The sequence below is a fragment of the Vipera berus genome, assembly GCF_964194415.1.
Source record: "Vipera berus genome assembly, chromosome: 4".
Lineage (NCBI taxonomy): Eukaryota > Metazoa > Chordata > Lepidosauria > Squamata > Viperidae > Vipera > Vipera berus.
In genome coordinates, this window is record NC_138206.1 from 19,613,542 (window position 1) to 19,626,615 (window position 13,074).

General features: G+C 37.7%; 1 protein-coding gene across 1 annotated transcript in view; it reads right to left on the reverse strand.

The window, feature by feature from the left end:
• EXPH5 (exophilin 5) overlaps window positions 1-13,074 on the reverse strand; it is a 54,941-nt gene that overhangs the window by 29,076 nt on the left and 12,791 nt on the right. The window contains exons 2-3 of the mRNA XM_081326684.1: window positions 6,512-6,669; window positions 4,800-4,971 (exon numbers count right to left, since the gene is read on the reverse strand). Coding sequence (XP_081182810.1) covers window positions 4,800-4,971; window positions 6,512-6,669 — 330 coding nt within the window. The remainder of the gene's footprint in view (window positions 1-4,799; window positions 4,972-6,511; window positions 6,670-13,074) is intronic.

The window sequence follows — 13,074 nt, forward strand, 5'->3', positions numbered from 1 at the left end:
CAGTCAACACCAATTTTGCTAATAGCCTTCTTTAATAACTCTGAATGAGCAAACTGTGAGAGGAAGAGAAAACAACCCCCACTCTTTGTGACCTTTACAGATAAATTCTTTTCCTTGCTATAAACTATCTTCTGAAAATCTGCTACAGAAACATTCCGTTGCAATGCAAATATTTGCAATAAAACCGTAACACAAAATCCCTTGACTGCTGTGAGTGCTAAGATTCCATCAAGTTGTTTTGACCATCTCCTCCCTTTGTTTTTTTTCTCTAAAACACGCATCTACTTCTGCATAATTCATACTTTTTCAAACCATTAATTGGCTAAATGTCAAAACATGTTTGACTATACAACCATGTAAATGCCGTGATTTATGTACAGTACTTGTCTCAGATAAGGATGGTATTTGTATGATGTCACCATGTACCTGTTATCATTTTGACATTATTGTGATATACTGCAGATGCTGATCTGTCATCACTACACGCAACTCTGAAACTTGGAAACAAGGTCATACTAGCAATCTGAGTTCATATAAAGATTAAAGTGCATCTTCTTAGGCATTAAAACCTGGCTGAAATAAGGAACTGTTTGGTGCTTATTGTACTGAACAGCCAGTTGGCACTGACAATTATAGTTATAGGTAGGTCTCGATTAGTTAATGAATGTCATGTAATGGTTTGCATTATTTGAGTATCTACTATTCAAAGTGATACTGTTATGGAATTTAGTTCCAGCCCAATGGAAATAGGCAGTGAAAATTTTTAAAATATACTTTTTATGTGTTTGTTAATAAAACATTGCAGTAAATGATAAAAAGGATATATTTATAATATAGGTTTATGCAGTGCTTTTTTTGTAAAAGAAAAAGGTGCCGGAACTCACACATGTCATACTACCCGCCTTGCCTATCCTATAAGGTTCCATCCAAAAAAGGTGCCGGAACTCCGTTCTGAGCGTTCTATGAGAAAAAAAGCCCTGGGTTTATGGTTAACTTTCTAGAGAGTAGTTACAGAAAGCAAAATAAAAACAAAAAATTCAACCACAGATTCACTTATCTAGACATGTAGACGGTCCCATTTCTGCCTTGCTGTGACCACATTCACGTTGTTCAATTAGATCAAATTTTTGCTCCCATGTAATGAGCCTCCTCTTTTTAAAACGTGTACTGTTTCCTCTAATTGAATTTTCTTTCTCTCCATTTTACAAACATGAAGATTAGTACCTTAAAAACCCAACTGCGTATGCACTAGCCTTATTTGCATACTCACTAGCTTCGCATTCACTGAATTTTGGCCCATGTTAAAAGCACCTGATATCAATTTACAATTCATACTATATCAAATACTGCACTATTTGAACTTGCCCTAATTGTGACTTACCTGTACTTCAATCTCCTTGCCGATCTAAATTTTCTAGACAGTTTCCAAACCCGAGCGAGAGCCTTTTCTCAAGGATGGCTTTAACATGTACCGTCAGGAGGTTCCTCACCCCTTCGCTTACTAGGGTCTGTTCTGAATCAGAAGCTAAAGAGGGAAGTCGGATGGACTGTTGGCCAGATGAACTAGGTGACCATGAATATAAGCAACCATGAACCTAAGCAACTTCAGAATGATTCAAGTAATGGGGCACTGTGATGATAGCTACGGAGACAAAACAGAAAGAATCTGCTCTGTAGAGGTAAACATTGTGGCCAAAGAGGGCAGCCATAGATCTAGTCAAACCACAGCAGTGACTGGCACTATAGACGCTCAGTCTTAGCTTTTAAACTTCCACCACCTCTCCAACTCCAGACTTGTGTTTCTGTTGCTCCTGTTCCTTGCCCTTCATTTGGATCAGCTCATGGAATTCTCAGAGGTTAGAAGTTTGAGAGTTCTCTTAGGAAGGTTATGACACAACAGTTAAGGTTTTCAAACTGTATTTGCCTAGTGTTCTTTCTGCATCAACTGCCACAGGACAAAATGGCTATTTGTTTAAAGATAAAGGCAGAATTTCAGGAACATGGAAGAAGACATTTCCGTGCCTGAATTGAGGCATGCAATGTATCTTCTCCCCAACAACTCTGGTAGGGCCCAAGAAATTGTGGGATTGCCCAAGAAGCAACCAAGTTTGCCTTGGGATTCAGGTTTTCACTGAGGAATAAATAACTACCCTAATTTAGACACTGTGTTTAGTTCTAATTTATTTTGTTTATGCTTAAAGCATCATTCACTTATTCTTATTTCTCTGAATAAGTACAGCATTCTGTATAATTTTAGATTGGTTTCCAGCATATTTATGCTATTATTATTTTTTTAAGTAAAATTGAATTTGGAAGCAAAACTCTTCCCCAGCTTATTAATCATAGTGAATCAATGCCATCTTTCACTGTGTTAAGTGAATCACACAGCCATTAAGCAATTCTGGCTTCCCCCATTGACTTTGCTTGTTGGAAGCTAACTGGTAAGATTGCAAATGGTGATCAAAAAACCCCAGGATGCTGCAACCATACGTGTCAGTTTCCAAGAACCCAAATTTTGATCATGTGATGATCATACTGCAATGATTGTAAGGAGCACCAGTTGTAACTTTTTCATTGCTGTTGTAATTTTGGTCGGTTGTTAAATGGTTGTAAGTCAAGGACTACCTGTACTGAGCAGTGAGGTTAAAAGATGCCGTTCAACAGTACCTGCAAGTGCATAGATTCTCTGCCCCAAAGGCAGAGAGATCCCATTTTTTTCTTTCATGCAAAATAGCAATTTCATATTTGAGGACTTAATAAAAGAAACACAAGTTCGTATTATAAGCCATAAATTAATGAAACCACAAGTTACAAAAAAGCATGGCTTCAAGAATTATGGACTAATCTGAGGGTTTTTAAAAAAATATTTCCTTGTACTTGTTGTTGTTGTTGTTGTTAGCTGCAAAGTCGTGTCCAACTCATCGCGACCCTATGGACAATGTTCCTCCAGGCCTTCCTGTCCTCTACCATCTTCTGGAGTCCCTTTAAGCTCACGCCTACTGCTTCAGTGACTCCATCCAGCCACCTCATTCTCTGTCGTCCCCTTCTTCTCTTGCCCTCAATCTTTCCCAGCATTAGGCTCTTCTCCAGTGAGTCCTTCCTTCTCATTAGGTGGCCAAAGTATTTGAGTTTTTTCCTTGTACTATGTTCATCTAATTCATTGTTCCCAGCCTCACGACATCTATGAAAAATTCATATAGATATATTGTTTACAACTATCCATTCTAGCCATTGTCTATCCACTGCAGGATGAAGGCCTCTTCCACATGTTTCCAACCAGTAAGGGCCTGAGCTTTCTTTTGCCAATTGGGCCCACAATACTTGCTGATGTCATTGATCCACCTTGTTTTAGGTCTCTTTTGTGGATGCTTTTTAGCAAGCGGGATCCATTCTATGACTGCCTTAGTCCACTGGCCATCAGTTCTTCTTGCTATGCTATTGTTTACAACTATGTTTAATATATGCACTCATATAAATTAAAGCTTTAGAAAAAATCTAATAAAAGATCTGTTTGCAAGTTTTGCTGACAACTTGCAATTCAGAAGTGATAATTCCTTCGTGGCTTTTATACAGTCCACCACGTCTCTTAAAACGCCTGACATTACTGAGCAGCTATGCCATAACAGTTTGAGATAAAATGACTCAACTGAGTAGTAAAATACTTAGCTTGCATGCAAAAGACATCTGGATCCAAGAGGTAGCATCTGCAGATTTAGCTGGGAAGACCTGAAAGTCTGCACATTTACTGCTATTGCTATATACTATAGGTAATATTGAGCATGATTAATGAGGTAGCTTCCTCTCGTCCTGAGTTAGATATTTGAAATACTATTGTACAGTCTTCAGTATTTCTGCCTCTTCCAATGGGGTAACGTAGAGTAATGGTGACAGCATAGAAGGGCTAAATAGCCAGGTTGGTTATTACCAGTGCTTTTTTGTAAAAGAAAAAGGTGCCGGAACTCACACGTCATACAACCCGCCTTGCCTACCCTACAAGGTTCCATCCAAAAAAAGGTGCCGGAACTCCGTTCTGAGCGTTCTATGAGAAAAAAAGCCCTGGTTATTACAGAATTTGCCCATCAAGTGTCCTTCAGATGTGTCAGTGAGAAGTTCAAAAACGTCCTGCTAGCCTGGTCAATGCAATGGAATTCTCTGAGTTGCAGTCCTAGATGTCAGGATAGAGAAAACTGATTGCTTTATGTCCTTAGACTTGTGAAAGTCCTTTTAAATATCTCACCAGAAGTACAGTGAAAGTATAGATAATCCTTGACTTACTGAACAGGCACTTAGCGAATGTTTGAAGTTAGAATGGAGCAAAACAAAACAACAACCAGTACTTATAGCCCAGATTCAAAGTCCTGATGGCTGCCCCTGCTCAAGAGTTGTGTAAACGCATTTTAGGTGCTCAATCACCAACTCGCCTTTGTGGAGCATCTCATGGGTCACGTGGCCATGATTTATGACATTTTTGCTGAAACCAGCATTTACTTCTGGTTTCCCACAAAAAATGCCCATTGTGGAGAATGGGTTTGCTTAATGACCGCAGCATTCATTTAGCAACTGCCACAAAAACATGTCGTAAAATTAGCTAAATGATCAGCATGAGTTGCAATTGTAATTCCAGGCTCAATTGCAGCCAGAAGTTGAGGACTTCCTCTATTTTCAACATATACTGTATATTGCAGGTCCATTGGAAAAAAAACACCCTCTCTGAATAAAGCCTCTTACAGAACAAATATGAGGAAGAGGACCAAATAACACAATGGATCTTCAAATGCGATAGCACATTTCTCGCTTACTGTGAAGAGTTCTGCTGCTGCTTGTGGGGATGCTTTAGGTGCTGCTTCTTGGATTTCTTGAAGGACGAGAACAGAGAAGCAAATGGGGTCCTCAGTCCTTCAAGGATGGAAGTGGATCCAGGCTTCTGGGTTGGTGGGACTTCCAAAGCAGAGCCCTTTGTGTTTGCAGAATCTGAAAAAGAAAAACTACAAGTTAATAAAAGAAGTGGCCGCGTATTTTTCAAAACTGTGATATTGTTCTGTTCTGATTTATTTATTCAGTTTCTAAAGCTACCCAATTCAAACAAGTGACACACTGATGTGGTATAGTATGAAGATTTTTTAATAGGATGCCCCTAGTACATGTAACCAAATTAAAAAAAATGTCCAAAATCTTATAACAACACCTAAAGCTCATATGATTTTGTCCTTATTTTTGGAAATGTATGTATGTATACGTATGTGTATGTATGTATTTCTCTGCCTTTATTATTTTTATAAATAACTCATGGCAACAAACATACCTATTACTTTTTCTTCCTCCTATTTTCTCCACAACAACAATCCTGTAAGGTGGATTGAGCTGAGACAGAATGACTGGCCCAAAGTTACCCAGTTGACTTTCATGCCTGAGGCACGATCAGAATACAGTCTTCTGCTTTCTAGTCTAGTACCTTAACCACTGGAGTGAATTTACTATTGTTACTCAGTTCTGTGAAATATAAATGGAGCGTCCATGGATACTTGGGTGTGTGTGTGTGGGGGGGAATTGCCTGTGCCAATTTGCCCAAAGTCATTCCACTGCCAACTCCTATTAATATGACGGTCCTAAAAAAGTTGTGATGGGTTAACATGGCCCACATAAAGGGTGAGTACTCCACCAAGTTGATTTATCCAATAATTATGGTCAGTGCTTTTTTTGTAAAAGAAAAAGGTGCCGGAACTCACACATGTTATACAACCCACCTTGCCTACCCTACAAGGTTCCATCCAAAAAAGGTGCCGGAACTCCGTTCTGAGCGTTCAATGAGAAAAAAAGCCCTGATTATGGTTAAACAATCTGTGTGTAGAATAAAAAATAGCTAGTTTGGAACTTACTAAAAGCAACAGAACCACAGAAGTGTTTCTTACATCTTTATTAGTGCTGAGTAATCGTCTTTTTGCTCTGATATCTGATTATCTTGTCACTTGCATGTTTCTGAGCTCCCCATCTGTCAAATTCTATCATCCATTTTATCTATCTAAATTGAGTTTCTGTTCTTTGACAAGTAGATAGGAGAAACCCATTGTTTTATCCACAGTCTGATTTATCTAAAGTGCCTTTGTGTCTTATCTTCCACAGAATGACAACAGAACTTGAATGCAGTAAGTCAGTCACTGTTCTGCAAATATACTTGTGATACCCAATTTATTATTTTCCTCCCGGTAAAACTCTTTTAAAAGCATGATTAGTGACCCCATTAGAATGTATTTTCTGTTGTAATCAGATTAATGTCTTCACTTGATAGAAAACCAAAATTAAGTTTCAGCATTGTCTTTTAATATTGTTTTCTACACTAGAAAAAAACTTAATCATGTTTTAGAGCTTGTGCCAAACAAAAGCTCAATTATGCTGGCATATACATGTTGGCAGGTATCCATCTATCTATCTATCTAAATTAACCTTTTCCTTTACACATTCCATAGATAACATTGTTATTCACTGTGAATAAACTATGGTAGTGACAACTCACTGTTTCCCATGGCCTTTTTCAACCGGTGAACTAGTGGTTGTTTCGGAGTTCTGCTGATATCAGTCTCACTTTGAAATTTTCTCTTCTGGAAATCTTCAGGCCATTCTCCTCTCATGCTTGGATACCCTGTTGCATCTTCATTTTTCCTTTGAAATTTGCTAAAACAAAGAGACATATATTACTCAACAGCTTCTTATTTCCCTTCAAGGCCTCAGTGATGTCCTCAGAAGATTTATGGGTCTTTAAAATAGGCTGTAGGAAATCTTGTTCAGTGACCATAACTGCACATGGTTGCTATAAGAGACAATCAGTAAATAAGAATTACCTGTATTGTCAGTGGAAAAATAGTGTTTCAAAATTCCATAAGCATATATCAATTTAGTCTGGGGGGAAAAAACCATTAATAATTTAGTGTTAATTTACAGTTTGAAGTTACAACAGCAATGAAAAAAGTGACTTTATGACCTGTTCTCAAAGTAATGACTATTGCATCAATATGGTCACAGGATTGCAATTTGGGTGCTTGGCAATGAGCTTGAATTTACATCAGCTGCAGTATTTATTTATTTAATTTATTTATTTATAAAATTTATTGGCCACCCATCTTACCATAGGGCAACTCTAGGCAGTCAACATACAGTCATAAAAATGTATTTATACAGTACATTAAAACATAAATAAATTAAAAACAGATGTTCAAATCTAATGACACATGGGGAGGACAGAGTAGAGGGAGGTGGGATCGGTTGTTATTTAATCAACCACCTCCATTGTGTTGTTCCCCCATTGGGGCCCCAAGCCATATGGCAGATCCATGTCTTGAGGCCCTTACAAAAACAGAGGAGGATTGGGGCCAGCCTCACATGGGGAGGGGGGCAAGATGCCCCAGAGGGCAGGAGCAACAGCAGAGAAGGGCCCACCTCCTGGACCCTGTCATCCAGAATAATCAGGCTGACGGGATCCACAACATGCCTCCTCTGCCAGCATGGGTGGTATGGACCAATCCCAGTGGGGTGAGACAGTCCCTCAAGTAGCTGCCGTCATGTGATTGTGACCTTCCCAGTCAACTTCCTACAAGCAGAATTAATTAGAAAAACCAGATTGGCCTAATGACTCCAGTGATTAACTTAACAACCATGTAAAAATGGTCATAAAATTAACTCTGATCACTTGATGTTCCACTTATCAACCATATCACTTAGCAACCAACATTCTGGTCCCAACTGTGGTCATAAATCAGGAACTACATGTATGTATCACAAAGAAAATGGATGATCAGTTACACTATGCTTTGAAAAGGTCTGGTCTTCCTTTATTCCAGAAACATTCCACTAACCATTGTCAAGTGTGTTTACTCACAATTTGCATTCAAGTCATTTGTTGATCATTTAAACCCGTGTTTTTCAAACATGGCAACCTTAAAAAAGTGTGGACTTCAATAATCAGGATGTCTTAGCCAGGTTGGGGAATTCTGGGAGGAGTTGAAATCAACACATCTTAAAGTTATCAAGTTGGAAAAACACAGATGTAAATCATGGTGCTGCATCTAACCTAATTAACCTCCCCTCACTCTCCACCATTAAGATATTGACAGAATTTTCAGAATTTCAGAAGAACATTTAGTTTCTTCATAAAGGAAACATCATGAATAATTCCAGTAGGTTCAGGAACATGTTTTTAAAACAGATTTTGACTAATACAGAATCAAATTTTTTGAGGAACAGTATTAGATCTCACTTGGGCTAAATAAAGTTTATACAATGGTTCCTTGTTAGATTTTTTTTTAAAGCAATCCAGTTAACTGCTTGGTTCCTATCAGGAGTTTTTCTTCTTTTGAACCAAGCAAGGAAATCAACTAACAAAAAAGTAGTTAATTCTTGATACATTATTTCAGGGGGGAAAAATCTACTCCTCTGCCTAATTACATTCCTGTTACACAGCAGTTATAATTCTCTATAAATTTCTGTACTCCCCACCCTGAGGATGCAAAGGCACAGAAATGCAACTGGAGTCTATGAGAACAAACAATCTCTTAGGTGTGGTTGTTTTTCAACATACCATCTTTGTTTTAAGAATGCTCACTGAACAAATCACAGTCCACGCACTAAGAATATCCTCATTTGCAAACAGTGATCATGACCTATCTCTAACCCAAGGAAATTAGTAGCACATTACAAATTTATGCAACGTAAGATCCATCCAGCTATTTAAATGGAAACACAGTTGAGTCATAAGTGGCAAAGGGCAGATACTGTATGGCCAAAGCTTTCACACATGCTGACTGGAGAATTCTGGGAGTGGAAGTCCACACATCTTCAAATTGCCAAGGTTGAGAAACACCGCTTTGGGGCAATTTCACACTTTGTTTTTCTTGATCCTCTCTTCAGTTTTATTTATTTTATTTCATTTATTTATAAGCTGCTGCAATCAAGATGATTTTGAGCGGCACAGAATTTTCCAAACCGTAATTTGGATTTTAAAAAAAGACAAAAGAATATCAAATCTGTAAATCCGTAAATCACAATACAGCTATTAGAAATCTAATCTTTCAGAATGACCAACACACCATGCTCCAAGGTTCATGGATCTCTGTTTCAAGAATCCAAATATTTTTGCTCATTTTGATGCTATTCTGATGCATATCTGCATATGTATGGTAAACTACAATTAAGTGAAAGTTGGCTAGAACTATTTTAACAAGTAAAACTTTAATAAGGTGACACTAGAGGATCGTATATTTATATTTAATGCATTCCAGCTATAAAAGGGGGGAGGAATTGAATCCATGAATTTATATTATATGAGTACTTTTTAGCTCTCTTTCTAGCTGAAAGTTATTAACCAGGTCATTTTCCAACCCAATGATTGCCTTTAGTGCTTTTAAACTATTGTCCCTTGTGATTTTTTAATAGTTGTTTATTGTGTTCATTTATCCTAAAGCTATGGCTCAATTCACTGTCAGATCACTTACATTCCACTTCTCTTTTGGGGGGGGAAATTATTATTATCCCCTAACCTGCTATTTTGGATGCATTAAATTCAAAACATTTTATCTTCCCAGTTAATTTTTGCAGATCCACCCCTGGGCAGGAGCAAAGGATGATTAAATTCTTTTGCGAAGCAGAGTCTGTGAAATGTTTTAACAAGTTACTAAAGGGTAAGTGTTAGATTTGAGAATGCAGAACTATCCATCAAATTTGAGCATAGAGATTGCTCCCACAGTTATGAGATATTAAGAGTTTCCAGACAAAAAGGCAAGAATTCCTAGGGTGAATTGATCTACAACTGTTTAGAAACTACCACTGCAATTTCTCAAAAATCTTTTATTTGTTCAAACTTGATCTGCTGATTTTTCTCCTACATTAACAGCAGAGGAGCTTTAACCAAAAAAAGAAATGTTTTCATCTGCCTTTCTGAACAAGCAAGATCACATCCTCTACATGTTCAAGTAGTAGCACAAAAATTAAATGGAATGTGATCATTGATCACTTGCCATCTTTTGTTCTCACAACCACATTGATTTTTTGAAGTTTTTCATTTGTTGGAAGGACACGGGATTTTGTCTTTTTCTTTTTTTCTTTTTCCAACAAGACTCCTGGTGTGTAGGACCAACTGCTGCCCAGAAATGGACATGTAATTTCACTATTCCACAAAAGGAAAAAAGCATCTGGATAGAAGATAGAAAGAAGGAATTAGAGGTTCTAGCACTTAATTGCCTTATCAAGATTCTCATGACCCCTAGCTGACCCTTTTGACCTTGAAAAAGCTGAACTGGTTACTGGTGCTTTGATGAGAGACAGCCAAAAAATTCTAGACTTGTAATTTACAGCAGACTGGGAAATTGAAAAAAAAATGTTGCAGAAGAAGGCTGTGGCAAAACAGAAACCATTCAAGAAAAAGCAGAACTACCAGAACCACCTATTGACATTCTACCTTCTTCACTTTCCTTAACGGATGCTTCTCTCTCAGAAATACATTCGTCCAGCATGAAAGTAATTAATGCTGTGCCCCGACTGCTAGTCATTCCTTAATTTATGACTTCAAATTTTCTCCTCTTAGCGTGTTTTCCCACAAGTGCAGGGTCTGTTTTTTCTATCAACCAAGTGTTGATCCATTGGTTGCAACAGGAACTCACCAGCCAGCTTGTTGCCCAACCCTGACATTGTGGGCTGAGAGAGAATGACAGGCCCAAAGTCATCCAGCCAGCTTTTATGCCAAAAATGGGATCTGAAGTCATAGTCACCTGGTTTCTAGTCTGGTGCCTTAACCACTAGACCAAACTGGCTCTCTGACTTCAAATCCAATGCTTTCCTCAAAACTTTAAAGTAACTCATTTGATGATGAGTCTGACATAAAAGGAATCTTGCTTATTTCAGTGGGGCTTTTAACTGAATGGTTCCATTGCTGGCTAGGGATAAGGTATTATTTGCTTCATCAAAGTTTTGGATGAGTTCATATCATATGTAAGCATGGCTTACAAACCCATGGCTAGAGTTTACAGTATGCTAGGTCACAATAAACAGCACTTATTTATGTGTAAATATGATGTGTGAATCCAGTAACCATTTATCTATCTTAGTAACTTTTTAAAATTCCTTTTGCTTTTTTCCATTCCACTAATTACTAATGTGATCAATACTCCCAAGGCAAGGGAGTATTTTACTCAACAGCAATTAATGACTCTCTCTATATATATTATGTTCACTGTAATTAGAACACAATAATAAGGTGCTAAGTATTCACAATGTTTTTAATTGACCTTCCTTCTCATTCTAGCTTTAGAAAAAATAACAATCCCTCTCGAATGTAATTATTACACATTTTACCGTACCTATTTCTTGACTGTGCTAATGTGCATAATGGCTGTATAGACAGATAATTACTTTGATGGAAAATGGTAGCTCTTGTCTTCTCCTCTCAAAAATGAGATCTACAGAAAATGGTTTCAGGGAGTTGAGAACTCTGTCACTACACATAGATTGTATGGTGCAAGTGATTCTCCAGTTTATCTGTGCAGGGCCAGAGTTACTATCAGAAAGACTTTCTCTAATAAAGGAGAATATGTGTAACTCAGGATTGGAATGAGGGGTCCTTGGTGCTCTCTGAGCTTGATTGTTTACTTGCAAACGTTTCATTACCCAAACTAGGTAAGCTCATCAGGGCTAGTAGGTGGTACTTAGTTTGAGCAATAAAATATTTATAACAATTAAGCTCAGAGAGCACCAAGGGCTTTCTGTAGTTCAGGAACCACTACATCAGTCTTGGACCTTCTGGCTCTAATATCCAACATCTTTCTTGTTATTTCTTCTACAATCTTTTGCAAGTGAGGAAGCAAAAAGTGCAACAAGAAGAAAAAGGAGATCTCAGCTTTCCTTCTTTTGGGAGAGAGATATTGATCAACTTGGTCCTGAAAAAGCAACTACTGAATTAGCTACATAAATAAGCAGAGGATCACTTTCATTTCATGGGCTTTCCAAACCCTTGAACCATCATTAAACTCGTGGCCACTGCTTTGGGATGCCCAACAGATTGCCACGTACCATCTTTAAGGAGAAGAATATGCACTTCCTATCTGAACTGACCTTATGGTGCACATGGAGGGAAAATATTAAAATATTTGATGTAATAGCTATGTTCATGTTATATTCTTAGCCATGACTAACTGCATATAATTTTTAATCATGATTTACCGGTACTCAAATTTCCAAATTTCTTGGGTTCATAGGAAATTGTCCACCATAAGCATTCTGGCTGATTCTGCACAATAGTCTTGAATAAAATGGGCTTCTCTGTTTTGTGTACAGCATATTGTTTGAACATCTATGCCTCTTGTCTTTTTTTTTTTTTGAAACTGCAGAAAGGACTTTAAGAGAATTTTTTTTTTCTGATAGAGAAGGAGAACTCAAAAGTCAGTTTATGAGAGTGGGGACGCTAATACCAATGGTGGTGTTGATGCTGGCCTGAGCATTTAGACTGATCTTTACATAGAATCAGTCTATTTCTTGCGATAATCAGTAGTCTCCATAAAATGAATCCACTTTTCTCTCATCACTTACAGTTGTTCAATTGTCTATATCTTATAAACAATTCTCCTCTATAATCCACCATAGGTAGCCTCTGACTTATGACCATAATTGAGCCTGGCAATTAGGGTAATAAGTCATGATAGTTGTAAAACACATCTTCCATGTGATCAACATGATCTTATGACCTCTTTTGCAGCAATTATAAAATGAATGCAGCGGTTGTTAAGCGAACCCATTGTTTGCTATGGGGCATTTTTGCCAGAAACCAAAAGTAAAAATCAGTTTTCAGCAAAAATGTTGTAAATCAACATTTACAACATGTGACTGTGGGATGCTGCAATTGGTCATAAATGTGGACCAGTTGCTAAGCCCCAAAATGTGGTCATGTGACTGCTGGAGGCACCTGTCAGAACCTTAAAATCGGATCATAAGTACCTTTTGAGGGAGTTTGTTGTAACTCTGAATGATCACTAAGCAATCAGTGGTAAGTAAAGTACTACCTGTATTCAGAGAAATACCAGTATACTACAGTAAGAT